The sequence below is a fragment of the Temnothorax americanus genome, unplaced genomic scaffold, assembly GCF_048541705.1.
Source record: "Temnothorax americanus isolate GAGA-0224 unplaced genomic scaffold, ASM4854170v1 Scaffold25, whole genome shotgun sequence".
Lineage (NCBI taxonomy): Eukaryota > Metazoa > Arthropoda > Insecta > Hymenoptera > Formicidae > Temnothorax > Temnothorax americanus.
Window position 1 is genome coordinate 331,583 of NW_027509391.1, and position 26,344 is coordinate 357,926.

The 26,344-nt window shown below is 40.9% G+C and overlaps 1 protein-coding gene across 2 annotated transcripts; it reads left to right on the forward strand.

The window, feature by feature from the left end:
- The first annotated feature begins 948 nt into the window (after positions 1-948).
- On the forward strand, positions 949-26,131 carry LOC143899080 (proton-coupled amino acid transporter-like protein pathetic). Of its 2 annotated transcripts, none has more exons than XM_077409057.1 (5): positions 949-1,856; positions 13,481-13,566; positions 19,081-19,488; positions 19,631-19,991; positions 20,984-26,131. In XM_077409057.1, exons 1-5 carry the CDS (start codon positions 1,803-1,805, stop codon positions 21,572-21,574), a joined length of 1,500 nt encoding a protein of 499 aa, XP_077265183.1. In that variant the 5' UTR covers positions 949-1,802; the 3' UTR covers positions 21,575-26,131. The 2 variants fall into 2 exon arrangements, with proteins under 2 accessions (XP_077265183.1, XP_077265182.1); XM_077409056.1 differs by lacking the exon at positions 949-1,856 and adding an exon at positions 12,041-12,745.
- The last annotated feature ends 213 nt before the right edge of the window (positions 26,132-26,344 follow it).

Below are 26,344 nucleotides of genomic sequence, written 5' to 3' on the forward strand. Positions count from 1 at the left end.
ATCAACTAACACGTTTGTCACGCTATTTTACCTTTTCATCTTCTGTATGGAATCGAGCAAAATTGTAATGATTTACAAGACGTCTGTCGTGCCATTTTATCTTTTCATTTTTTGTATAGAGGCCAACAAAATTACAATTTTAGCAATATAAGTATATAATATACGGAGCAAAAGTATTCTGAAACAAACACAATCTTACAAATAACTAAGATCACTTACAGACTTAAAGACCGAGAGACTTACCATATAAAGCGCCGAAAGTCTGAGAGAGAGGGGGAGAGAAAAAGAGAATGGAAATTTTCCGATAAAAAAGATCAGAACATAACACTCATTACGGAAAATTCCAGCCCTTCGGAACGGAGAGGAAAATTAAACAGTAAGTTTTGCAGTAACGATTTACTTTACCGGAAATACTGCGCAATTTTTTAATCGTAATGTTCATGACAAAAATGTGATTTGTATAATGTTAATTAATAATTATGTCATGTGAAAAAAGTGTCGATCAATTTAAAAAATACGAGGTCATATTTCGTCCGATTGACGTGAAAATGCCTATATATTTTTTTTTCTTTATATATATATTGGCTCGAATTATCTAAAAAGATAGTAGATTGAGTATAATATTGTCTAAAAAAATAACATGATAAATATGACGAAGCTGACACTCTTGAATGCGATGTAGAAAAATACGATATAGAATAACAAGATATGTTGTTGAAGACCAATTACGAAGGGGTGCGATGGAGTTTGACGGAACGTCTTCGCGAGGAGGGGACTCCCCTTGGAGCGAGTCTAAAGTCGGACGTCGGACGAAGAGGTTTGCTATAAGCGTCCTCCTCGTCTTAGGGAGGGGCAAACCGCATCGAAAGGGACGAAGAGGGTATATGCCGTTCGAAGGAGTGGGAGACCCGGAGAAACTGCGAGGCGGCTTTCCGTATCGCGCACTACCGACCACCGTTCATTCTTGTGCGAGTCTGTTCGCCGAACCGCACGCGATCCGCCGTTACGAATAAACGCGGCTTAACTTCGGGATCCTATTCGAAATCGTATAAAATTACTAATTCTTCCTCGAGCAGTCTCGATCGATATTACCCGGCACCCTCGCTGCTCGATAGAGAAAGGGGTGAGATCGCGCGTTTCTCTCCAGAGATTTGGGCTTTGGGCTCTTCTAGACGTCCCTCCGATATATTACCTCGCCGATTCCTCCGTATTCCTCCCTCTCTCTCCTCCGTATTCGCGAACCAACTGCTCCCACCCTCCCGTTAACCGTTGCTCCCACCGCGGGGCGACTTCCACGCGCAACGTATACCGATCGCGATCTCACGACTCGCGGCACCCACCGGAGGGAAGCGCTGACGTGAAAAGAGGGACGAAAGATCAGTGCGACATTCGCGCTCGTTCGAGAAGCCGAGCCCTTACCATTATATCGTGCACCCACGAGGCCGGACGCACCGCGACACAAATTTCCCTCCTCATCCAAACGTCTGAATTCACGTACACGTGCGTGCGTAAACTCACACGCGGGAATACACCGACCTGCTAGCGGGCTCGAATTTCGGAGCGGATCCGCGTTTCTTCATCTCGACGCCGCGCCGCGCCGCGCCGCGCCGTATCGGACGCCGCACGGAGAGGGAGAGACAGAGAAGAGACAGAGAAAGAGAGGAGCAGAAGGAATCGTATACACATAAATATATACAGCTATACACGCATATTTATATATACGTGTCTGTTGCATACTCGGAGCTAGACAGTAGACCGTCTTCTGAGACCATCAGAGCGACCGGAGCGCGCCGAACTCAACAATGTCGCACAACACGAAGAGTCTCGGAATACCGATACATGGCGGCAGAATTCAGGTGAGTGCTCGATACATGACTTATTAAATAATTTATCATCCAATGCTTAATTATTACCGAATTTGTAATTTATCTTCTGTCAATCGAATCCGAGATACACGTAATAGTGCCGTGCAACTGACCAATTCTATGCCGAGTAAAAATTTACGTTTGCTATCAAAGTATATCGAGATACCGCATATCGCGGCACGTTGGGTTTATTGATTTTATATAAGCAAAGATAGCACGAAAAGGGTATATATTTTTAGAGACGCTATATTTTCCCAGAAGTTTATTTCTCTTTGAAAAAAATTCACGTGTCAAGATTAAATTACTTCAGATTTATACAAGAACGTTCAAGGCAAGCAATAATATCTAAATAGGATATAATTTTTACAGTCGCTTTCGATAAAAGGTGTTTAAAACAGTGTCTTTTAAAAGAATATACTTAATTTTCTTGCGATCCTACGATTCTCTCTCGAGTCTTCACTCCAGCTCCGTTAAATCACCGTAAAATCGCGCGCCGCTCGCGGTATTCGAATTTTAATTGCTAATTTTAAAGGACAGTGGAAAAGTTGCTTAGTTATTTCGCGGCATTGACATATACGTGGTTTTTATCGCGCGTATATGCAATCGCCACATGGCGCACGGTGGCGCGTAACACAGTCCGTGAAACGTCACTGACATTTGCAGCGCGCGCGATATCAGCAATAAGTCTATTCATACTACTTTTGTACCTATACGCTTTCGTACATTTTTTTGTATACTTGAAACGTAATAGATATGTGCGATCGAAGGAGAAATAAGAAAAAAAGAATTGCGTACAGCGACTACAGCTACGACTGTCCAAAATGTTGCCGCGAGGGCGAGTTTATAAATCGTGTGCCGCACGTGAAGTTGATAAAAACGAATCACGCGGGGGAGGGGGGGGATTTGATTCCGAGTAATGCGTTTCATTACGGATACGCGCAATTTGGGACGTCACGGACGATTACGCGTATGTATTCTGCATATGTAGACGGCAATTGTGTAATTAGGTGAGCGCATTTATGCGAATCGTCGGCAAGCCCGTCGTCATATTGTTCTCCGCGATTATTTCGCATTCCTTTCCTTTACGTTGCATTCGTTGATTTTATGCCGATTAATCGTGTCGCATTATGATTTGTTGGAATTAATTGATTATGATATGTTGGAAACGGAATGACATCTAACGCGATTATTTTAATATTTTTTAAACATAAAAATTTAATTGAAGAATATATAAATTGATAAAATATTAAATGTATTAAATGTGTATCACATTTATAAATAAATGTGATACACCCCAATTAATTACGATAATTGATTACCATCTTGAAGCAATTTTTACTTTAAAATAAAGAAGGTTAGAGCATTCTTCGTTTTTTTTTTTTTTTTTTTTTTACTTTAAAGTAAAAATTGCTTCAAGACGGTTACGACACTAATGGAACTGGCGACAAACTGGAATTCTGGGGCGATTTGAACGTTATCATTTATCGCCTTATCAACATAAACTCGGTAATGCAAACTTCGTATTTCACGTTACGCAATATAGGTAAATCGATGACTTCCTTAACTCGAGATAAGGAAGAAGTTCTTGCGAACTAAGTTACGCGGCGATAACGATCAATTGCAAATTCTCCGATATTTCAGATAGTCATCCTCCTGACTCATCGTGAAGTGAAACGCCTGATAAAAAAATTGCCATTCCTCGAGAAATCCTTATCGCGGTCGTTCTCCTTGAATTAATGTACACACGCGTAAAATGCGTGCGCAGCATATGCGATGCGTCATGCGCCATTATCGTAAATTATTATTTCGGAACTGAAAAAACGTGTCCTCTGTTGCAGCTTATCTATCTGTTTCATCGACATTTTTCGATTTCTCGATTCGGATTGCGCTCTATCAACGCCGTTTATTTTTGGTAACTCTACGCATCGACTCGCGTTTCATTATCGCTATACGATAAGTGCACCGGATGTTTTCCCACCGTCTTGAAAAAAGAAACCCTCACAATTTACGAGAAATCGCGCGATAACGCGCGTGATATACTCTAAAAATCGTCGCGGGTTCGGTTTATGCAAAACTGATTCACAAATGCGCTACCTTCGCCGCGCTAGAACAAAATGATTTTATCAGTGCGCAACATTTTTTTTTTGCTTATCGTGGTTTTAACGAACGCGAAAATCGGCCGCGGCGTAAAAGTATATATTTTCAACCGACCTTCGCGTCGTGCAACGCGGCTATTTAATATTTCAATAATGTTTGGCTTTCTACGATTGCATATACCGACACACGTGGACCGTCTCTGAACGTCACTTATTTTTAAATGGGACAATTATTTTTAAACAGGACGATGATAAAAAGATAATGCTTTCCGTAATCTTAAAAAGGCATATTCTCAAGTAGTTAAAGTTTATTCAAAATTGTCGCCAGCCGAACAGGACGTCGGTGGCGCGGTGTTCTTTTTTCTATTTCGCTCATTTCGATTCAGAATGAATAAATGTTTAAAACGTTGCTCTTTATCGGACGTCTAGTTTCTGTTGTGACCCCGATCGATTGACGACGAAGGTGGTTTTCCTCGAGACTCACTGGCCGTGCGTTGACTTTGTATCGGCGATCGATGCCACGCGGTGAACAAACCGTCTAGTCTGCACAACACCCGTATCCTGCGTTTTTAATCCGAGAACGAAGCTCTAATCGTTCTCATTGCGTGGATAATAAACGAGAATTATGTATTATTGAAAATTTTATTAACTCAAATTCTTTTGGACATATAGACCGGAACGTTGAATTATTTGTACCATTCGGCCCGTTTTAATCCTCCATTTTGTATTTATTTTATAATAATGGTGCCTATATATGCTTTAATTTTTGTTTTCGTCGTTTTCGAATATATAAAGTTATATTAGAAGAAGATTGGTTACATTTGTCGAATAAAATTAAAATCTAGATTATTAATAAGTGAAAATGTTTTATAGATATTAAGATTATTAATTTCAATGTGCTTTTTTCATTTAGAAAGAGATCTTCCATCAATCTTTGTTTTAAAAAACTCAGATAACTCAGTAAATTTATTCACAATAGAATTTGATAGAAAAATAGTATATCGTTTGCACGAATATAATAAATAAGAATCTGTGTCGACTCTATATTAGGGATAAGTAGTTACCAGCAAGTTTGGATCGAGTCTTGAAAATCCTTTGTTTCCGCAATAATGAAAGGTTTCGCTCTATGGTAACAGAATTTCGTAGAAATCGACATTCACACGCAAGCCTTTCTACGGAGTGTCTCTTGAGTCTTCATTCCGATTGGGCCTCTTATTCGTATCGTTTCTCCCGCCGTTTCGACACCAAAAATCGCCAAATTGGGCCGTCTCTCTTTCGTAATAAAAACTAGTTTTGTTTTAAATTGCACGATTCTTCCCCTTCTCCAAAATTGTTAAGTTTGCTCGGTCAGTCGCTTCGTGACATGTCTATAGTGGCAATGGCAAGTGGCACGGCGGCGGCGGCGGCAGCGGCATGGCTACGTCATGGAAATTTCCTCAACTGACACCTTTCCTCTTCCTATCTTTCCCTGTTTCTCTTTTTTCCTCTCTCTCTCTTTCTTTCAAGTCGTTTCCCCTTCTTCCTTCCGTTCTCTCCCTCCCATACTTTGCCATCCCCTCCTTTCTGGTCCCGTTCTTCGGTTCCGCCGCTATTCCAGCAAGTCTGGTACGCCCCATGCCCCATGTTCTTCAGCTGTTTGGCGATATCGATGATTTCGATCGGCTGCCTCAGCTGTCTGACTGGCCGTCTTTTTCGCTATCTTTTTCCTCGAAGGCGATTGCAAGACCATGCCATCATGAACGTATGGGCGCCGCCAATTTCCGTCACCACGAGGAGACGTCATGTCAATTCTGGGCGTGCACCAAGGCGTGACCTTGACTATATGGAGACTCACACTTCCTTGCATTGAGCACAGCTTTTTTTTCCTCGTTAACGTTTAATGGAACGCTCCAGTTAACTCGACTTCGCACACTTATTGTTGAACTTCCGCTCGCGGAACAATTGCACAGTTTAAGGCGCAATTCTTCGAATTTACAGCCTCGAATTAAACGTAAAGCAATTGTGTTCTAATAAGTTTGACGCACAGTTGATTTCTGACAATTGGTTTTATTACGCACACATATATTCCGCAGTGTTATGCAACGGACTCAAAAATTCAGAAATTGTCAAGTTTATTCCTTTCTGCATAATTAGGTCTAAATTACTTTTCGTTTCTTTTTAATGTACATCAAGGCGTTTTACATTCTGTCAATAAAATTTTACATAATACACGAAGTCAGGATAATTGCAAAATAATGTGGAAAATGGATCAATCATAGGTCAATAAACAAGCGATAAGGATATTATTGTATAAAATATAATGTGATTTATTATCTTCTACTAAAGAAATTTACTGGAACGTTTAGAACTGCATAGAGCCTTCATCAGCCATAAAATAAATTAATTAATAAAAATTACGGAAAAAGAGTTAGGCTATATGATATTGCTACAATAAATAAAAAATAAATACAAAGATAAACTAATGTGTCATAACTAAATAAAACGTGAAAAGCGAACCACACGAATCACAACAAGTCAACGAGCCACATCAAAGTTGAAAACGGATTATAATATAATAAATAAATTAATTTTAAAATATAGTAAATATTATAAATATAGAACCAAACATTGTAAAATTTTACTTTTTTTTATAAATGCAGCTTGACGTACGCTATTTATATCAAGAAAAGTATAAAGAAAGTGTAAACATTTACGCACGTGCTATAAATATTCTGTTGTATTATACTCAGTTGTATGCAGATTAAAAGCCTATGACATCAGGACTTCGCAATGAATACAATCGAATCCGATTGAATCGATGCGTTTAATACTTATCGTTCGGTTAAGCGATAAAGCGATAAATCTAAAGTGCAAAGTCTTATAGGAAATTAAAAGATATAATGTCGTCGCATTACGTGCACTAAATACGCCTATTACCCGAATGTACCTAGTTATGTCATAAGCATAATTTCAGCATACGATCTCTCCGCCGAGCGGACAAATTATATAACTATAGAACAGTACCGAGAATTCCGCAAGTATAGGCGTGATTCACGCGTCAATGTATTAATACGAATCCATATATTTCGTGCTCGCAATTAAAGTTTCTCGTGTGAGTGGTGCACGTGTCGTGGTCACCGAGCGGCGAGAACACGGGGCCGGTTGATGCGTACGGTTGCTGAGCTCACGTTGGAGTTCAGTGGTCTGCGAGGAATAGAAATCACGCGAGTCCGTCTCGACGACACTGTACCGGGTGTCCCAGTGAAACTGAACGTTCACCTGAGACAAGATGAAGCAACGATACAATCTGTGCGAATCGCTGGTAGAGGAGAACTCCGTCACGCGTGTCCGCGCGCGTGAGAGGGATTCGAAGCCGGGCGCAGTCTTTTCACGCTGGTTGTTATATAAGGACCAGACCAGACCAGACCAGCCGGAGATTAGTCATCCGGGAGACGCAAAAATATAAAAAAAAAAAAAAAAAAGATGAGAAGAGATAAGAACTTATCGCGAATTACTCGTCTCTCGAGTGTGCGAAATCATGTTTAAATCATTGGCGACGTCTCTTATCTCTCATTACTCTTTCAACGTTTCCGCCGCTTTATTGTCTCCGGTGACAAGGCATAATTGCACGAATCTGATTCATCCGGGTCACGATTTGGCCGAACCACGCAACCAGATTAAGAAGGTCAATGCTGTTACCAGCTAGTTCAACGATCATTTATACGTGTCGCGCACGTGTATGTCTACACTTGTACCACAGCTGTACAGCAGCCTGTTCCCTAAATTTTTTATTAATAAGATATTCTTTGCTGTTATTTCTCATTTGAAGCTTTTTTCGAAAGTTTCATGCAGATATATGTGTACCATTTGTTTTCAATTAAAATAAAATTATAATTAGAAACGGTCATTAAGTGAAATTTTAATTCGTTATAATTTTGAGACTTTCAACCGTTGTGAATGTGTTTTCTCATACATTTTATGTCAAAATAAATTAATTTCTTCGCATATATACTGTATAAAGCCAATTCAATTCAGATGAAAGTTTTCTTTTGGTTAAATAAATATATAATACAGTCCACACACACACATACATCCTACATTTTCAATGAAAACAGGTATTACAGTAGTTGATTAAAATTAGTTCATCATCCTGAAATTTTAAAAAGAATTTTTTTTTTCGTATAGATTTTATAAATCTATTCTATCAACTTACAATTCACACGATATATGAAAAGTCTAAATTATCTTGATTATGCACAAGGAAAAGAAAAGATACTTATATGTTCCTTTTTGAATTACGATCCAATTATAATTGAGAGCATTTATAGATATAAATAGAGAGAAAGAGACTGAAAGTTGCTTTGCACGAAAGAACGGAATTCCTTCTTTCTAAAATATTCTTTTCCTCGCGTCAATTTGAGAAGCACTGCCATGTAATACATGTGCGCATAATTCAGGGGCAGCAGCGGGAACGAGAGTGCGAGCCTCCCACGCGGGTGCAGCCGTGCGTAACGCACCGTTTGTCGAGATGAGGATGTGACGTTACTGTCAAATTTGTCAATTCATTATTTCGTCGCCGCCGTCGCCGACGACTAGCTGATTCGCATTAGAGTGTATATATATATATATATATATATATATATATATATATATGCTGTATGTCTTTATATAGACGACACGCGGCGCGATGGGTCGGGAGTCGGGAGAGCAGCAATCATACATTCAGACTGGGTCTCGCAATTCGCCGTTATTGTGGCATTGAAGTCACATGCTTTGTGCCGAAAGGAACGCAAAAGCCGCGACCTCTAATACATCGCAATTTCCTTCAATAGAGAGCCCATTGCGCCGATTTATGATTCGGGACTCGCTCGTTATAGACAGTTTATATTTGGACACGGCCGTTTTTATTGACCCTTGAATCGATAAAACTTTTTTTTTTCAATGATTTAATTGACGGGTTATTAGCGGCGATCGAAATGTTTATTGAAATTACGTCATTCGCGTTCGATCGGTCTAGACTTTCATCCTTGAATGCCAAAGGTCCGTTAAACTTATCAATTTCAATTTCGCACACACGCGCGCTTCTTCTATTTATCGCTAGTTAGAAAATACTAAAATAGAAGGCTCGATATCTTTCGTTACAAAACTTCAAATGATTAATTAATTTTCTGAGAACTTATGTATGCACACAAAATTACTAGTATTAACATCAGTAATGCGCATTAACGCAACAGATGTTATAAATTCAGACACATATACACATAAAATAGCATCGAATTAATAATACTGAATTAATGAAATCTATTTTTATTCTGACATTTATTTGCATCTTTGTCAACTCAAAACGGCAACTAATAATTTTTGTTTTTATCATAGCTTTTAGTATTTCTTTGATGATTTACATTACAAAAGCCATAAAATTATTCATATATATCTTCAATGATATCACCGATAATTTTTTCGATTTGCAGAAGCATATTTAATTATCTGTCGCAGAGATGTTTTTTTTTTCCTCCAATTTTGTAGAAACGTGTTCTCTTCCGATTGGCATTATGCAAATTTAGATTAGTTCACAATATTACAAGGAAAGTTTTAATTAAAAACAGCAATTTTCAATAAATTAATAAATAAGAAATTATTAAACAAACGTAAGCAAATATAAATAAATTGTTTACGAAAATAGGAAATTAAAGTAAATAATTTTTGCCTTATTTCTCTCAAATATAATATGTAACAAAAATGAGATCTATTTTTATGTCTTGGTTTAAAAAGTCTGGGAAGTTTAATATCCTTATAATAATTTTACCTAGATACTTGTACCATAAATAAATCCAACAATTCTGATGCTTCGCGCGCAATATATCTTCTCAAGATGATCGAGCTTTATCTCGAAATAAACGACGCAAAAGCTCTCTGTATTTCGTGCTGTTTATTACGCGCACGCAAAACAATACCCGGAAAAGTAATACGACGACAGACGGCAATTTGCACGGTTGCTCAATATCAGTATACATTTAACGACTGTCACGAATTTAGCTGTGCGTTATCTCGCGCCGGTGTTTGCTCGTGGAACCGTGTATGTATATATTTTGCCGCTAATGACACAACGACCGTGCGCGATTAGCCTTCAAGGCCTCGGCCGCTCGGCTCCCCCATTTCGATATCGCTTTTATCCCTTCCTTCTTTCCGTCGCTGATTAGACCACCCTATACGTCCGCGATTACTTTCCGAGGTTTCCGTTTATCGCGCGATTAGGGTTACGGCTGCGTCTCATTCATTAACATAACGGAACGTGTCATGTGCTTCAGAATCGTATTAGGAATATTCGCCGCGAGAAAATCGAAAATTTATTTTTAGCCATTTTCGCGATGATACAATCAGTCTACACAATAGCAAAGTATAACTATTAGCGCTTTTTTCACCATATTATCTTTACGTTTTTTGATGTACCATCAGATATACCGTTTCTATAGTAAATCTACATGATTAAATGGACAACAATGATGCTAATCATGCTAATGATGCTAATGATACTAATAAGGTTACTTTCGACTTTTATAAAGTCATTAAATCTATAGCAGTCTGTGATAAAAAGATATCTCAATCGTGATAACGCTGATTACATCTCGGGCCAACTTTTATTAGAAATAGAGAGAGAGAGAGAAAAAGAACGCGATGGAATAAAGTTTCTGCGCGGCGCAGAAATCTCTCCCTGTTTCGTCGCGTGGAGAACGCTTCGCGTCGTTTCGTTTTCGCCTCGACGAGGCGCCGCGAGGCAAAAATAGATATCTTCGTGCACGAGGCCGACCTTATACGCGGAGCCGTGCAGTAATTGGAAAGAACGGCGGGAACCGGGTCTCTCCTCGCCGCCTCACGTTTGCGGGTTTGCGGGTGCGTCGCCGCCGAGACGGCCGGATTTTGTAGGCAGATGACGTTACGGATGCAGATGACGCCGCGCCGTTACGGATGCGTATATCTCGTCACTGGTGCCTCGCGGCGACACTTCCCAAGCACTCGAAATAATAATAAGCGCACCGTAGACATATATCGACTTATTGACTTGACTTTCGACAACACGAAATCGCAACGCATTTCGAGTAATTTGATTGGTGAACTTTAAATACCGTTTATTTAAAGATTATTATATAGCGTCGATATTTTGGTATTGGGACTTTCATCTCGAGATGATCTCAGAAGTCTGCCGTTAGCTATATCGTCGCGCGAAACCCTGAGACACCCTATACATTGGCTCAAACACAACGAAGACACAATATTTGCTTACGTAATGGTGACTTATTCGGTGAGTTAACGCTTGGACAGCGTAAAAAATATATTCGTAAAGACTCGAGACGAGTATTTTTGTGCTCGATGCTTGTGCTTGACATTTTTAGACTCAACTTGGTAAATTTTCAGCCGTACTCTAAACGGCACTCAGGTTCGCGTTGTTTGCGCGCGTTCGCTCTATCAACCCCGGCCTAAATCGTCATAATGATTCTAAGGCGAAACGACGAGATTCGTCTCATCTATTTTCGGAGCGTGAACATTGGCTCTGAAAAATATTTAATTTTTACAGGACGACGAAAACAATGTCGCAGGGTTTCTGGAATTCAATGGAAATTATGGGGGATGACAGATTTATACGTATACGATTGCCCCGCGATTACACATATCTAGAAGCGACATACTTATAATCGCGATGGGGCGAAAATAAAATTCTCTGCTTTTTTCCCTCTCGATTTATATTGTTCTCGTATTTGGCTGTTGGCACACATTAGAATTTGCGCCGCGAATTTTCCAGCACTTTTCATCGCGCGACGAATCGACGAAACGAGCGTCGTGTACCCTCTAATTCGCGAGCCAAACCGCGAAGGTGGTTGACGATTCGACGGTCTCCCGTCTGTCATACGTCCCGTTCAAACAGGATCCTGGTTAAACCTGGTTAGCGGTCAGATGGCCGGCTCACGTGAGAGCCGCGACCGCACGTCGGTTTGCTCTTCCTATTTTCGTATCCGTGCGGTATATAAAGAGCCCGTCCTCGGCGGACGTCGTCGCCGAGAGATTTGGCAGCGGTAACCGCGCTTTTTTGCGCCGCACACGGCGCCGTACATAGAGCGGGCTCCGGATATACCGGACGCTCTATCCCCGCTCGCGGATAGAGCGTCCAGAACGCAGAGGACCACGCGGTTTAGTTTGTTCGTCGGCATATAACGTGGACACTCGGTCGTCGCGACGCGACGCCCGTTTTTGCACTCGCGTTCCTCTTGAGACGCGTCCGCGCCGCGCCGTGCCGCGTAGGCTAGGCATCAGAGTGTCTCAAGATAGATTCCTCGTCCTCGCCTCGTCGCGCGCCTCTTCGACCTGCAAAAACGGACGCGAATGTGAAACGCGGACCCGAACGTGGATGACGTGACGCTACCGCGATCATCCGCGGAAAAACGTTGTTCTCCGAGAGGCAGGACATTTTTCTGAAAGTGGTACCGCGCGAGCACGTCGACGTTCCCCATCCTCGCGGTCTGATTATTCCTTCATCACGTTCCTCGGGCCGGAGATCATCTCGATCGAGATTAGGGCGAACGGCCGGGTGTCGACGTGAACTCCAAATAATGCCGATGGATGACATGTGGTGCGAATGACATCCCTTCCCTTCTACGAAGTCTCGGGCGTTATCGGAATTAATATACGTGTTCACATATTCGAAGGGTGAAAGAAAAGGCGAGAATGAAAATGGGGAACACCGACAGCTCCCACGACGTGGAAATGAGCTCGCTGTCGGTGGTGACGACGAACGATCGTCCCCATATTATGGTGAATACAAATTATACGAATTATGTTGGTTAACGATCAAGATAATTTGTTAAACGAGGAATAAAAATATCGTTTACGACGGCGAAGCGCATAAAGGGAACGTAACCAGAACTTAATAGACTGGAGAAAATAAATTTTCGCAATTAATTTACTAATTCACCGCTGAAAAATTCGATCCTTTACCGTGTACTTTTTTTTAATTTGCGCGTTGGCTAACGAGTTAATTTCCTCGCGACACATCGCGCGCGAGTGACGCGTCAAGAGCGTTTGCCGATTTATTATAAGAGTCGCCGCTGTTACGTCGAGTCGACAATTAGGATAAATCGTAAAACCCGCGCGGGAAACCGTTCGGTAAAACGCGCCAATAAACATCCGTATATATGCGATTCAAACACAGATGACGCGAGGCCGCGCATAATAATTTCAGCGGTTGCAAAACTGACCTGTCCCAATATCTACTCCCCTCCAAAAGAGACAATTACGAACAGCGGGTCATCGTCATCGTCGTCCCGGCGCGGGCGCGGGCGCGGGCGGTCCCGGTGCATTCGAAAGCACACGTCGCGCGTATACGTTCGCCGATAACGCGCGCTTATATTTCGACCCCACTTGATTAATCCGCGCGCCGCACATCACGGAGCTCGTGACGACGAGCTGATCGTCCGTCGCGCGGCCAATTCGGTTGAGTGAAGGTAATTCTCATTCGTTTCATCTGGTCCCCTCCCGTTTCTGTTACAGAGAACGCCAATGCGTCCAATGATAGCGGAATACGAGCCGAAGAAGCAGGGGGTGAAAACCGAACTCTCAGACGTGGTGCTTGTCAAGTAAGTCTCTAAAACTCCGCTAGATCAACGCGAATGAACGGCTCAATCGATAGTTGAGCGCGTTCATTATCTGCTACCACGACCAATCATCACCATTGCTTTCTTGCCAAACCCAAATGCTCGAGCAAACGTGAGTGAGAAGAAAAACCCGAGGATCATATATTGTGCATTCACGACTTATTTTTTTTTCCCCCGTTAATATGTGTATTCTGTACATTCCATTTCTCTTGTGTGCTATACTATATATTACTATGGTTATATATTTTAATTGACCTACTCATTTCCCTGTTCTGTTTTTTTTGGTTCCGTTGTTTTTAAATTATTCTAATTGTTGGTACTAATCGTGCATACCGCCTGATCGCTGACGTAGAATTCGTAGCGTATAGCTGGCACCAGGGATGCTTGACGGCCGCCGCCTGCTGAATCTTGGACGACTGCGAAGTTGCTCGTTTGTGTTGCGTACGGATATGTATACCTGCTTACTGTGTCGCGTTCTTTCACGTCGTGCGAACGAGAAATTCGTTTAATCGAGAACGTACGAGGCCTCGTTAACCCTCAAGACGGTCGATCCATGAGATCGTTATCTAAGCAATGTCCAAAAAAATATATTCTTTTTACATATGAATATAGGTCGTCTTTTTTTCTATTTGCATTATAAATTTTCTTTTTCTTTATTTTTGCCTCGTTTTAATTTAAATCAAGATTTAAAGCATATAATTTATTATCTTTTAATGGTTCGCCAAATTGATAACGAGGAAAAAGCGATAGCTTGAGGGTTAAAACTAATGTCGAATTTATGGTCCGCGAATCGTTTCATCACTGTCATCTTGCGAATAATATAAAAGAATGGTTTCTCTTTCATCGTATGAATAAGCAAGCGGCCGATGAACATTAGCAATATGTCTATAATAAGATCTTATCTCGACTTGGCAGATAAACAACGAACGAATAATCAAAAGGTTTCTCTCTCTCTCTCTCTCTCTCTCTCTCTCTCTCTCTCTCTCTCTCTCTCTTTCTCTCTCTCTCTCTCTCTCTCTCTCTCTCTCTCTCTCTCTCTCTCTCTCTCTCTTTCTCTCTCAGTATTACGCACAAGATCATAATATGCAAATAAAGGCTGCGATATAAGGAATTTTGCCTAAACGTTGCTTCCTCTTTATATCAATCAGATTACTATATTACAATATATAATTTTATATTAATACAATCGAATTTTTGTGGATATACGTAAGAAAACTATTCATTGTTCTATAAACACTTTTCACGCGCAATAAAGTTTTTAAAATGAGACAATGGTCATCGATAGCTTCCCTAATGGTTAAGAGATCTGTCTTTTGTTTTTCTGCGTAAAATGTGATAATCGACGAATAAGAAAAGCGGCGATAAAAACGTTGACGCAGACGATTCGCTTCCTTCACGTCGACCGATTTAGCGGCGCACGCGCGGCCGTAACGAAATCTTTGGATCCTTTGCGCTCGAGACGAGACTCCTCTCTGCTGCCGTTTTTACCTCGTCACTCGTCGAAACCCGTTTACGCAACCACCGCACCGTCTCCTCGCACGTGCGAATTCTCGTGACCTTCGAGCAGTTTGCGCGGTCGCATGTAATTGTGCGGTGTAGGCTGATCTCTGACACCTTCGCGCTTATGCATTTATGCATTATCCCGGATTTCCTGCATTATTCTCGGTGCCGCGGACTCGCGCTGTTCTAAATTTCACTAAACGGAATATCCGTACGGTCAATTGCTCGCCAAGGCTGACTGATTTCTAATTCCAGCATTTAATTCCCGTATATACTCTCTTCTCGGGATCGCTTCGCTGCCATTTGCGACTTTCGAGCGTCGAAGTTACACGTGCGACGAACGTAGTATAACTTTACGCAGGATGACCCAATTACACCTTGTTCGAGATATTTAAAATAAACGGTTAAATTCTCAGACCGATTAAATCGCGATCGAAGATCTCGCGTCCAATTTATCTGACAATCGCGAAAGTTGTGACGCTTAATGGAATATTAAACCGTATAGTCGCGCTTTTTAGCGCGATAATGGATTATAATAATTAAGCGAACGGCACTCGCGAGAAATCATTCGGTTAAAGAAGAAAATCCATTATGCCGCGGATTAACCAGATCAATTTGCGCGTCGCGTGCATTCATACCTTTATAATTAGCGTCGAGCAACACGGTGCTCTCACTCGCGGAAAAACGGCAACAGAAGGAGAATCGTTATACGGTTCTCCCCACGTCGCTGATCGAGAATATGCTTCGTGTAGAGAGGTCATGCGGTATGCAAAGCAAAATGTCTTCCCAGAGGATAAAGGATTTGTCTTTACTGTATAATATGTGCATTTATATGATTCCAGACTAGCGTATAAACTCCGGGCGTAGATTCGGGCTCTATGAAAGTGCTCTGCGAATAACGAAAGAGAACAAAAAAAAAAAGATACTATCGTTGAGAAACAAAAATAAGAAAATGCGACACCGTCGGATCGACGCTTTTCCTTGACGCTTTAGCTCGATGAAAACTTGCACGAAAACGACGACGCGACGCGACGCCGACTTGGACGCGATACACAAAAATATCATCGGACGATTGCAAAATCCGTGGCCGAGAGCCGAGACGTATATTGGCATATCGATATTCGGTGATAGATCTATACCGACGTGCGTAAAAGCGAAATAAAACAAAAAACAAAACGAAAAGAAAAACAAAACCGAAATAAACGCTCGGCCAAGTGCCGAAAGGCTCGGCAGGCAAAAAGCAGGAGGCATGGGAGGCTTGTTAGTCGTCGTACTGCGTCGTGGCGCTGGGCGTCGCGGTGATGCAGTGCGGTGGTTTGCGGCTGCCCCTCTGTAATGTATGTTTCGCCTGTAAACGCGACGCGTTGAAAAAAAAAAAAAAAACCCCCTACGGTCCACGTTGTAACACGTGACGACTGTTCCGGGACACACACAGACTCTATATAATCCGCGGGGGCTTTCTCGACAGAAAGTTTCGCACGACCACGGGAGAGAAACTACCGCACCTAAAAGACCTGGGTACCTATAATACCTAAACACCTATACCGTCTTCTAATTTTTTTTTTCTTTTAACAAACCTAACATACACGAACGTTACCCCCCCACTCTTTCTCTCTCTGCTCATACGCACGTGACACCCGCGCGTACACGCGCGCGCGCGCCCGCGCACACACACACACACACACACACACACACCGAGAGCCGACACGTGCGCATACATATACATCATATTTGCATACAGAATACAGAACGAATTGCTCGCGTCGTGCGAATCACTCGCGTTTTCGATCGCGGTCGCAGATTGCAGAGAGAAATATCCTCGTGACTTACGGGACGCTATTTACGCGAGCGAGGATGTGCTGCATGTCTCATTAACCGTTAATTATTAACATGCCGACGCGTCGCGCTCCCGCCCTCTCCTCCCTCAGAATCCATCCGCTGATCCACCTGGCTGCGGTCCGACTTTTTAGGATGTTACCTGGGTGTTTGCGTACGAGTTGAAAGGGGATGGGTAACGCGAGCCGCGTCGTTTACACGCGCGATATTGCGCGATATCACGCGGAATGCGCGGCTTCAGCCATTCGGCAGCGCAATTATCGCCGTGAACTTTCAATAACAAAACGATATCTGCACTTCGCAAAGTCTCGCTTGAAATTCCAAACCGACAGCGATCGCGATCCGAGTCATCCAATAATTCGAACTCAATGATATTTCGCTAAAAAGAAAAAACAAGTCGCGTGCAAAGAATCTCATACTTTCGACAATGAGTCATGCGATTCGAATTTCACGCATCGTTTGCGTCGGCGAAGAAACGACGGCTCACGATACGCTTCCTTTTCCGCGCGTATTCCAGGGAGGTCTGGTGAACGAGTAGAGACGTGCCGAGAGAATAGATATATGTTGAAAAAAATATGTTGAAAAAAATATATAGTAATAAAAAGAGAACACTATAAAATATTACGAGCGAAACAATTGATTAAAACACGTACGCCGTTTTCTTGCTTTTAAAGTACTCATCGTACTTTCGACATGGTAACTTTAAATATCGTGACAAACTCATGCTTTTGCGATTCCTCGAATACAAATCGACTCGTAAAAACAGATAAAAATATACAGAATTTCGACGGATTCGCGAAATTCTAAGTAACTGATTCGCAACGCGCTAAAACTTACGATTGTTTCACTCATAATCTTCTCTCGGTGCGAACGGACGGAGAGTGGGAAGCGGAGGGAGAAACGATTGTTTGAAAAATTCAACGAACGGATTAAAGTGTTCGCGGAACATTCGCATTATTTAAACGTACGGAGAGTGTGAGGTTTGTCCAATTTGAAGATCCAAATCTAGTCTTCTGCTCGGTCTGCTATTTATTCGACCACTTAATAACGATCTTTATTTTCACGCCTACAGAAACTTAAAGAATATAAAAGTTTGTTTGTTTTCTCAAATTATTTCCAAAACACGAGTATCAATTTGAACGTAGAATTCTAATTCGAGAAAAAGAACGCTCTTTTTTTAAAACTCTGTAAATTCGATATTAGCGGAGAGAATTAAAGATATGATCACAAGTTATAATTAAAGATCCAAGTCAAATCCATCAGTCAAGTTTTATTTTCTAGGATTCGAGTAATCGGAGTAATATTCACAAGAAACAATAAATTGGACATGTCTCAAGTTTCGAGACCTCCTCTATAAAACGCGTCTCTTTTTCTGCCGGCTTTGCGCATTAATATCGCATTCCCCGCGCGATGCATCGAATGCCGTTCGGCTTGATCGAGGAACGCTTTTGACGCAGGGACTCGCAATAACGACCTAATAGCGAGGGCAACGCAAAAAGCTCTCATCTCCTCGGGGATGAAATCACCGTCGTTAAAGACGCCGAAATCCCTGCCGCGCCGCGGCGATACTTCTTACTCCTCTCGCATGCATCATGCGTCTCGCGCCCTGTCTGCGCCTCCGCTGCTCCGCTCTCCGTCTCCCTCGGTATGCGAGCGCGCGAGAAAGAGAATCCTCCTACCTACAGCACGCTCTCTCATTATATTCCCCCTTCGCATCATCAGTCGCGATGATGGAAATCGCGGACACGAGGAAAACGCTGTACCGTGTAAAACAAAAACCAGGTCCCACGTAACACTTTTATATCCCACGCGCAAGATAAATATACACGTATATGTGTAGATGTACGTATGGGACATCGCAGAACCTCCCCCCTCCCCCGCCCCGCCCCACCCTGCCGTTCCTTTTTTATCTACGTACATTTTAAGGTGGTCTTCCCTCAACGGGAGTTCAATTAGACATATCGGTTTCTTTCTCCGGCTCTATAATCTTATTGCTCGAGCTTTTGACCACCGATACCGGTTGAACAGTTCGTAGATGAAAGAAGCGGCAACGTTCTTGCGGAAACACCCTGTATATATATACATAATTTACGTCCCATTCACGGAAATCGTTTGGCAGCGATTACGCTGCAGTATATGCTAACGCCGTCGGTTTTGCAGATACAAGTGCGAGAAAAATGACGTGCCGATTACGGTCACGAACGGCTCGACCTTGCCGCTCGTGGAGCGACCGACCGACGAGGAGGCCGCCCTTTACGACCCGTTCGAACATCGCAAGCTCGCCCATCCCACCTCGGACCTCGACACGCTCATACATCTGCTCAAGGGGAGCTTGGGCACGGGCATCCTCGCGATGCCGATGGCCTTTCGCAACGCCGGCCTCGCCTTCGGCCTGTTCGCCACCTTCTTCATCGGCGCGGTCTGCACCTACTGCGTCCACATCTTGGTCAAGTCCGCCCATGTCTTGTGCAGGCGGCTGCAGACACCTAGTCTGGGCTTCGCTGACGTGGCCGAAGCGGCCTTCCTGGTGGGGCCCGAACCCGTTCAGAAATACGCCAGACTCGCCAAGTGAGTTTTATTCGCGGAGAAACGTTACATTTGCATTTTATCTCCAGGGTGATTTAAGAAACATATAAAATCCCGCAGACGTTTTTCTGCAATTTATTGTACGAATAAGACTCGATAATAATATCATTCAATGCAATTTCAGGGCGACGATTAATTCGTTCTTGGTGATCGATCTGCTTGGTTGCTGCTGCGTGTATATCGTCTTTATCTCAACCAATCTCAAGGAGGTCGTGGACTATTACACGCAAACGGACAAGGATCTGCGAATGTACATGGCCGCGTTGCTACCGCTGCTCATCATCTTTAACCTCGTGAGGAATCTCAAATACCTCGCGCCGTTCTCGATGGTGGCGAACGTGTTGATCGCCACCGGCATGGGCATCACCTTCTATTACATTTTCTGCGATCTGCCCACTATCAGCGACGTTCCGAATTTCTCCAGCTGGTCCCAGCTGCCCCTTTTCTTCGGCACTGCCATCTTCGCCCTCGAGGGAATCGGCGTTGTACGTAAATCATTTTTTATATCGCTATACCGATCAAGAGAAATTGTAAGTAACATTGGATGCGAGTAAAATATTAAAATTTGTATTTTGTAATTTATGGCAGAAATTTTTCAAGCTTTTCGATCGATATGACGTTTATAGCTATTAAAGAAAACTTACTGATAAAAGTTACAGGAAAATCTGACTTTAAATCTCTTTGATTAGAGCACGACTCGCAGTGCGATCACCGCGAAGATAGATATTACGACACTAGCATCAGAAATAACTTTGCATTCAGTTGCTAGACACGTCCGGACACTTAACGGTCATGTTCGATTGTTCAGAGTATCGACACGCGTAAATCAAATGGCACGCCTTGATCTGTGCGTCATGGAATGTTTCGGACATTCGCGACGCGTGTCAACTTGATAATAATAAAAAAATCACATTACCATTCCATAACTCTCGCGGCGATGTCTATAAGAAATTTGTCGCGCGGGATAAAACGATTATGAATTTTTAAATCACCAAAGAATTGTTCAAATATTAAAGTGAAAAATTATTTAATTTTTTTAAACCTAAAGAAAAGAAAATGTTACGAACTATATTTAAATTAAATTTCATATATTTTCTCGTCTAAATCCAAAAGAAACATTTACATGTGTTTTATTTTTTACTCATCCTGCATCGATAAGATAGAAACAAATTTTGAATTTTTATGTGCATTCTTTTGTTTTCAATTCCATGTATATTTCCTTCATTTCTTTTTACTCGCTATGTATATGTATAATGCTGATAATATATATCTTTGCGCACATAATATCTTGAAAATCTTTTAATTATTAATTAATCTTAATGATTCTACAGTATGAAATAGCTAGAATAAATAATTACTGGCTTCGACGTTCCATAAATATATCGCTGTTTTTTTATCTTTTCTAAAATTTTTGAGAATAATTATTTTATTCGCTCGTCGCAAGGGTCAATCGTCAAAATTCGTAATCTGTTTCTAGGTAATGCCGTTAGAAAACAATATGAAAACACCGTCGCATTTCATCGGTTGCCCGGGTGTCCTCAACACCGGTATGTTCTGCGTCGTGTTACTGTACAGCACCGTAGGTTTCTTTGGCTACTGGAAGTACGGCGAGAGCACGAAGGCTTCCATCACGCTCAATCCCCCACAGGATCAGGTGCTGGCCCAATCGGCCAAGGTGATGATCGCCATCGCGATCTTTCTCACTTACGGACTTCAGTTCTACGTGCCTATGGAGATCATCTGGAAGAACGCCAAGCAATACTTTGGCTCCCGCCGACTGCTCGGCGAGTATCTCCTCCGTATCATATTGGTGATCTTCACTGTTTGCGTGGCAATTGCGATTCCCAATTTGGGCCCGTTCATCTCCCTCGTTGGGGCTGTGTGCCTGTCGACGTTGGGCCTCATGTTCCCGTCGGTGATCGAGCTGGTGACCGTCTGGGAGCAGGAGAACGGCCTCGGCAAGTGGAACTGGCGGCTGTGGAAGAATATCGCCATCATCTCTTTCGGCGTGTTGGGCTTCCTCACCGGCACGTATGTCAGTATCCAAGAGATCCTGGAAGGCAAATGATGCGCCGGGTCCGGCGTGAGGAGCGGCCCGCGAAGACCGCTCGCGAATACCGCTCGTCGCCCGACGCCCGTCGGGCGGCGAGTACCACGTATGACAGCGTGCTGGACGACGCGATGCTGTCAACAGACAGGCTACCGGGTTCGGGACGGGCGTTTCTACCGAATCTCTATCCCCGCGTCCTTCCTGTCGGTAGCACGACAACTGTGACAATAATGACGACGATGACGATGACGAAGACGAATGACGATAACGACGAAGACGTCCGCGGAAGTCTTCGCGTGATCAAACTTTCATTTATCATTTTCTTAATGGTAGTCAAATTAGTATTACGCGCGTCGTGCGCGGTTGACAAGGCGCAAAGCGTACGGTCGGTCAGGGGAAGTCGAAAAGTGATTTCATATCGCGTGCTCTCGATAACTTATCATTATTCTCGCGCGAGAAGTCACGCAAGATCAGCGTTACTCGCAGCAAGATAGACCGTTGCGCGTTGTATTAGATTGGTGTAAAAATTATTACGTCTATCAAATGTGAGATCTAAAACAATATTACGTGTATCAGTTTCGAAATAGAAGATCTTTGACTGTCTTTGACAAATTTTTACGGTTTTTCTTATAATTATACATGCATAGCAGAATTAAAACCAAGTATTTATCATGTTACCGGCCTTTAAGAATTCCAATCTGAACGTTTAACGACGAACGGATGGTGTTTGCTCTTTTTTCCTGATTATTTTATGTAAATCAGTGCCGCATCGGCCGTACGCGCGTAGCTTTTTGTGAACTTTACAACTGCGGGACGGTTTTCTAGAATAGCGTACGCGATTTCCTGTGGTCGTACGTATACCCTGTATACCATATATATATATGTATATTGTGTATAAAATACACAAACCATCGTGTTTTGTGAATGACAAGTGGGAACCGTACGCCTCAGTTATTACGTGCTTATTCGCTCGATCGGATTATCGCCGTAAGACAGTGGTCTCATTATAGTCACGTGGGCCGCAGACACGAGTTCACATCACCTGGACATGGACGAACAAGTTTACGTTCGCGCACAAGGATTTTTATCTGAGCGTATCGATATGGTTACGTGCTCTCCGCATATAACCGATAGCGCCGAGTCAGCGCAAAATCACATCTCCTTATTATTCGGAATGTTATAAAGAATTTGGTCGGATATTTCGATCTAGAGTCCGTTTGCGGCCCGTACAAACGCGTGCCTGAGACTTCTGCTATAAGAAAACGATCTGTAAGATACTGCGTTTCGCGGGATAACGTTGATCGAACGTCACGTCAAGGTTTTCTATGAAAATTGATGTGTGTTTGATTTTAGGAGAAATGTAAAACATTATTTCAAGCATTAGAAACATTATTTATGCTTTTTTAAATAGAATGTTAAATCTGTTTTGCATTCTGATAGTCTTCGTTGAATTTGTTACATAATATTATTGATATAGTTACATAAATTTAAAAATGAAAAGAAATATTTTCAATTTTAAAATCAATTTTCTTCCAAGCAGGATTTCCTGTAAAAAATATGTTATTCTGCACGTTTGATTTATTTGTTCGTATAGAATTATTATCTCCTTTGTGATACACGCATATATTAATATCCAAGATGTGCAAACGAAACGAATGATTCACTTGGCTGCAATTACGACTGCGAGACCGATTTCTTCAGACGTGACGATCGATCGACGTGATTCCACCGCAAACCGTTGGTCTGTTCCTAGTGCATGATGCACGATGATGTACAAAGAAGATTAATCCATTAAGAGTAGTAGGCAGAAAAGTGCGTAGGTGTAGTAATGTCGTGATGCACGCTTGCTAGTCTGTAAGTAAAATCGCGAGACACCATCGCGCGCTATTTCGTCAGCATGTGCGATAATGACTCTCGAATTGGTTAGTCTAGTGTTAAAAATGTTCCGAGGAACGATTAATCGTTAGTATATTAAAGGGAAAATAGAGTCGGAAATATAGAAAATGAGTATTCAGATGTTCATTAACACGTTATCACATTGACGAGAAATAGGACAAAAATTTGCCGAAATTTTTTGAAAAGTGTCACAAACGAAAAATTAAAATTTTATCAGCAAAAACGAAGCAGATACGACACGAAGATGTATTTTGACTATTTTTTGATAATAAACTAACTTGCGCGTTTTACACATTTGATAATTAGCAATAATCTCGATATATCTTAAGAGAAATACACTTTTGTAAGATACGCAAACGACAAGACTGCAAATAACTCTTTTCTATTTTTTAGAAAAAGATTTATACACGTCACTTTTCGCATTGGCCTACTTCAAAAGATCATTTTTTTCAAAAGCAGTATTAAAGTAAGATTAAAATTGTATGTTTAGATCTGAGCGGCATCGTCACTATTTTCAACTCTTTATAGCGATTTTAGAATGTACAATATCTTTTTCGTATTAACAACCAAAAACGTAAGATATTCCAAACTGATAAATTAATAAATTTCGTGTTTTGTAGAAATATCTAACACGATGGATAATTTTTAAGTGTGATAGAACATTCGTCGTTCGAGATAAATGATAAAATCGTTTGACAGCTGGATAAATGTGTAAACTTTAGCTGAAAAATATAGAGTAGCATTATCTAAATAAATAGAATGTGAAAAAGATTTTAATTGTAGATAAAAATTTAATGTAATATTGAAATCTGGTCTTATATTTGAACACAGGTGATATTTATAATCACGTAACTATACTATAACGTAGCTTTACGGAAATAAATCCATCATTATTTTTAAAGAAATAGAAATATGTTTATTTAACTAAAAACAAAAGATTTTCAATCACAGTAGGAGTTGATAAATTACATTTTATAGCCAATATAAAAGTTATTTTAAAAAATTCACATTGAACTCGAACCTAAATGTTAGATGATTGGATCTTCTCTGTTCATTGTAATAATAATATGATAAAGTATAATTTTCTCTATAAAGAGTACATAGAGACGATGAGAGAGACCTCTTCGAAACCCAATACATCCTCTAACTGACAATGAGTTCTAATTTCAAAAAAAAAAAGAGATATTTTGTAAGAGCATACATATTAGAAAAACGCTGTATGAGACACACGTAATTCGTACTATTTTAATGCGCCATCGGTTTTCAGATAGAAGGAACTGCGTTTTCGACTGCGAAAGAGAGAGAATAAAGTAGATTAGCAATTTTGTTAAACCTTTTGAAGTACATTAGATCTTCTACAGTATACAATGGATTAATACAAGTCTGAAATGAAATTAAGACGACAATAAAAAGCATATCGCAAAAAAATGAAGAAAGAGAATATAGTATAAGTAATGTGCGACAGAGAGAGAGAAAGAAATATCAGATTCGGGCCATATGGGTCCTATTTCCGGGTTCCTATCCGTAGAATGAAAATGGGCGCGCAATACGTAAGCCGTATCATTTTCGATAGGGCCGTATTATTATCGTAATGATGCGCTCATTTTGATAATTTTTAGGATTTTATATAAGAGAACGTAGAGACGGGATGTAATTTTGCCGAGACGAAAATTGACGATCGATGCATGGCGATTATTGCCAAGTCTTCTCCTTCTTTAGATTTTAAAAGAAAGAGAAACACATCAGCACACGCATATATCTGTTGTTGAAAAACGCGTGGCTTTTATAATTATTGTACATATACGTATTTACAAAATCTTTCTCTATTAATAGTGTAAATTTATAATGTGTGTAGAACTGTTTGTTAAATAAATCGACAATGTAGATTTTTATTGAAACGACAACAGCTCTTATTACATTCTTCGTTCATATACGAAACCCAATATTTTTGTATTCATATTTTGGATAATCGCTGGATCTGCTTTGCCGCGTGTTTTCGAAGCAATAATCACCGTGCAAACGGCACCTTTTTACATGCACAACCGTCTTGTGCAAATTGTTAATTTGTCAATCATTATATATATATTAGATTTTACAATATTTAATATACAACGTATATAAAACTACGTTTTATACAATATATATATATGTATATATGTCTTTTTTTTTTTTAATTGTTTAAAAAGCTGAATAAAATAAATTTGTAAGAAAACTCGATTTCTGTTTCTAAATTACAAAGCTCCATGCAATGAGTGGCGTATTCCGCATGTCGCACAATAAGCGAATTCCGGAAAGTTCATTTGTTTGTTTAGCCATTAAAGTGTAGAACGTCCTCGATTTAACTGTCACGTAATAATGCAAGCTTTAGGTATGCAAGACAAAAACCTACTTGTGTAATATATTTCCGCGTAAGAAAACTTAAAATCGACCCGCTCATCAACGGATGAATGTATAATTATGCAAACAAGCACATTCTTTCTTTACGTAAAGTAAATGACTCTACGTGTAATTTTTGATTTATATGTTAATACGTGTATAGAATTGTGCTGATGTGTAAGTATATTCTTTATACTTAATACAATTTAACAAATATATGTAGGTATATCGCGTTAAAATTGTAAAAGAAAGCTTTTGACATTGTAATGGCTTTTATAAGAATATAATATAACATAAATTTTATTTTAATAATATTATTATTTAACAAGAGTAATAAAATTAATTTTAGTTCAATACACAGTTCCAGAGATCCGAACGATTAAACGGTGCATATACCGAAGGAAGATAATGCATCTTTTTTTTCGCATACTCCACTCAAGTCTCCATCTTTATTACATGCATTAGCATGCTTGATTCTGGGTAATGGTAAATGCAAATTGGTTATATTTGCATTGC

Excerpts from the sequence above, each read along its gene's own strand:
- LOC143899080 (XM_077409056.1), top strand. The coding sequence starts at position 12,659 with ATGAAAATGGGGAACACCGACAGCTCCCACGACGTGGAAATGAGCTCG. Across the intron at positions 13,567-19,080 it reads TCAGACGTGGTGCTTGTCAA|ATACAAGTGCGAGAAAAATG; the intron begins GTAAGTCTCTAA and ends TCGGTTTTGCAG. Across the intron at positions 19,489-19,630 it reads AAATACGCCAGACTCGCCAA|GGCGACGATTAATTCGTTCT; the intron begins GTGAGTTTTATT and ends ATGCAATTTCAG.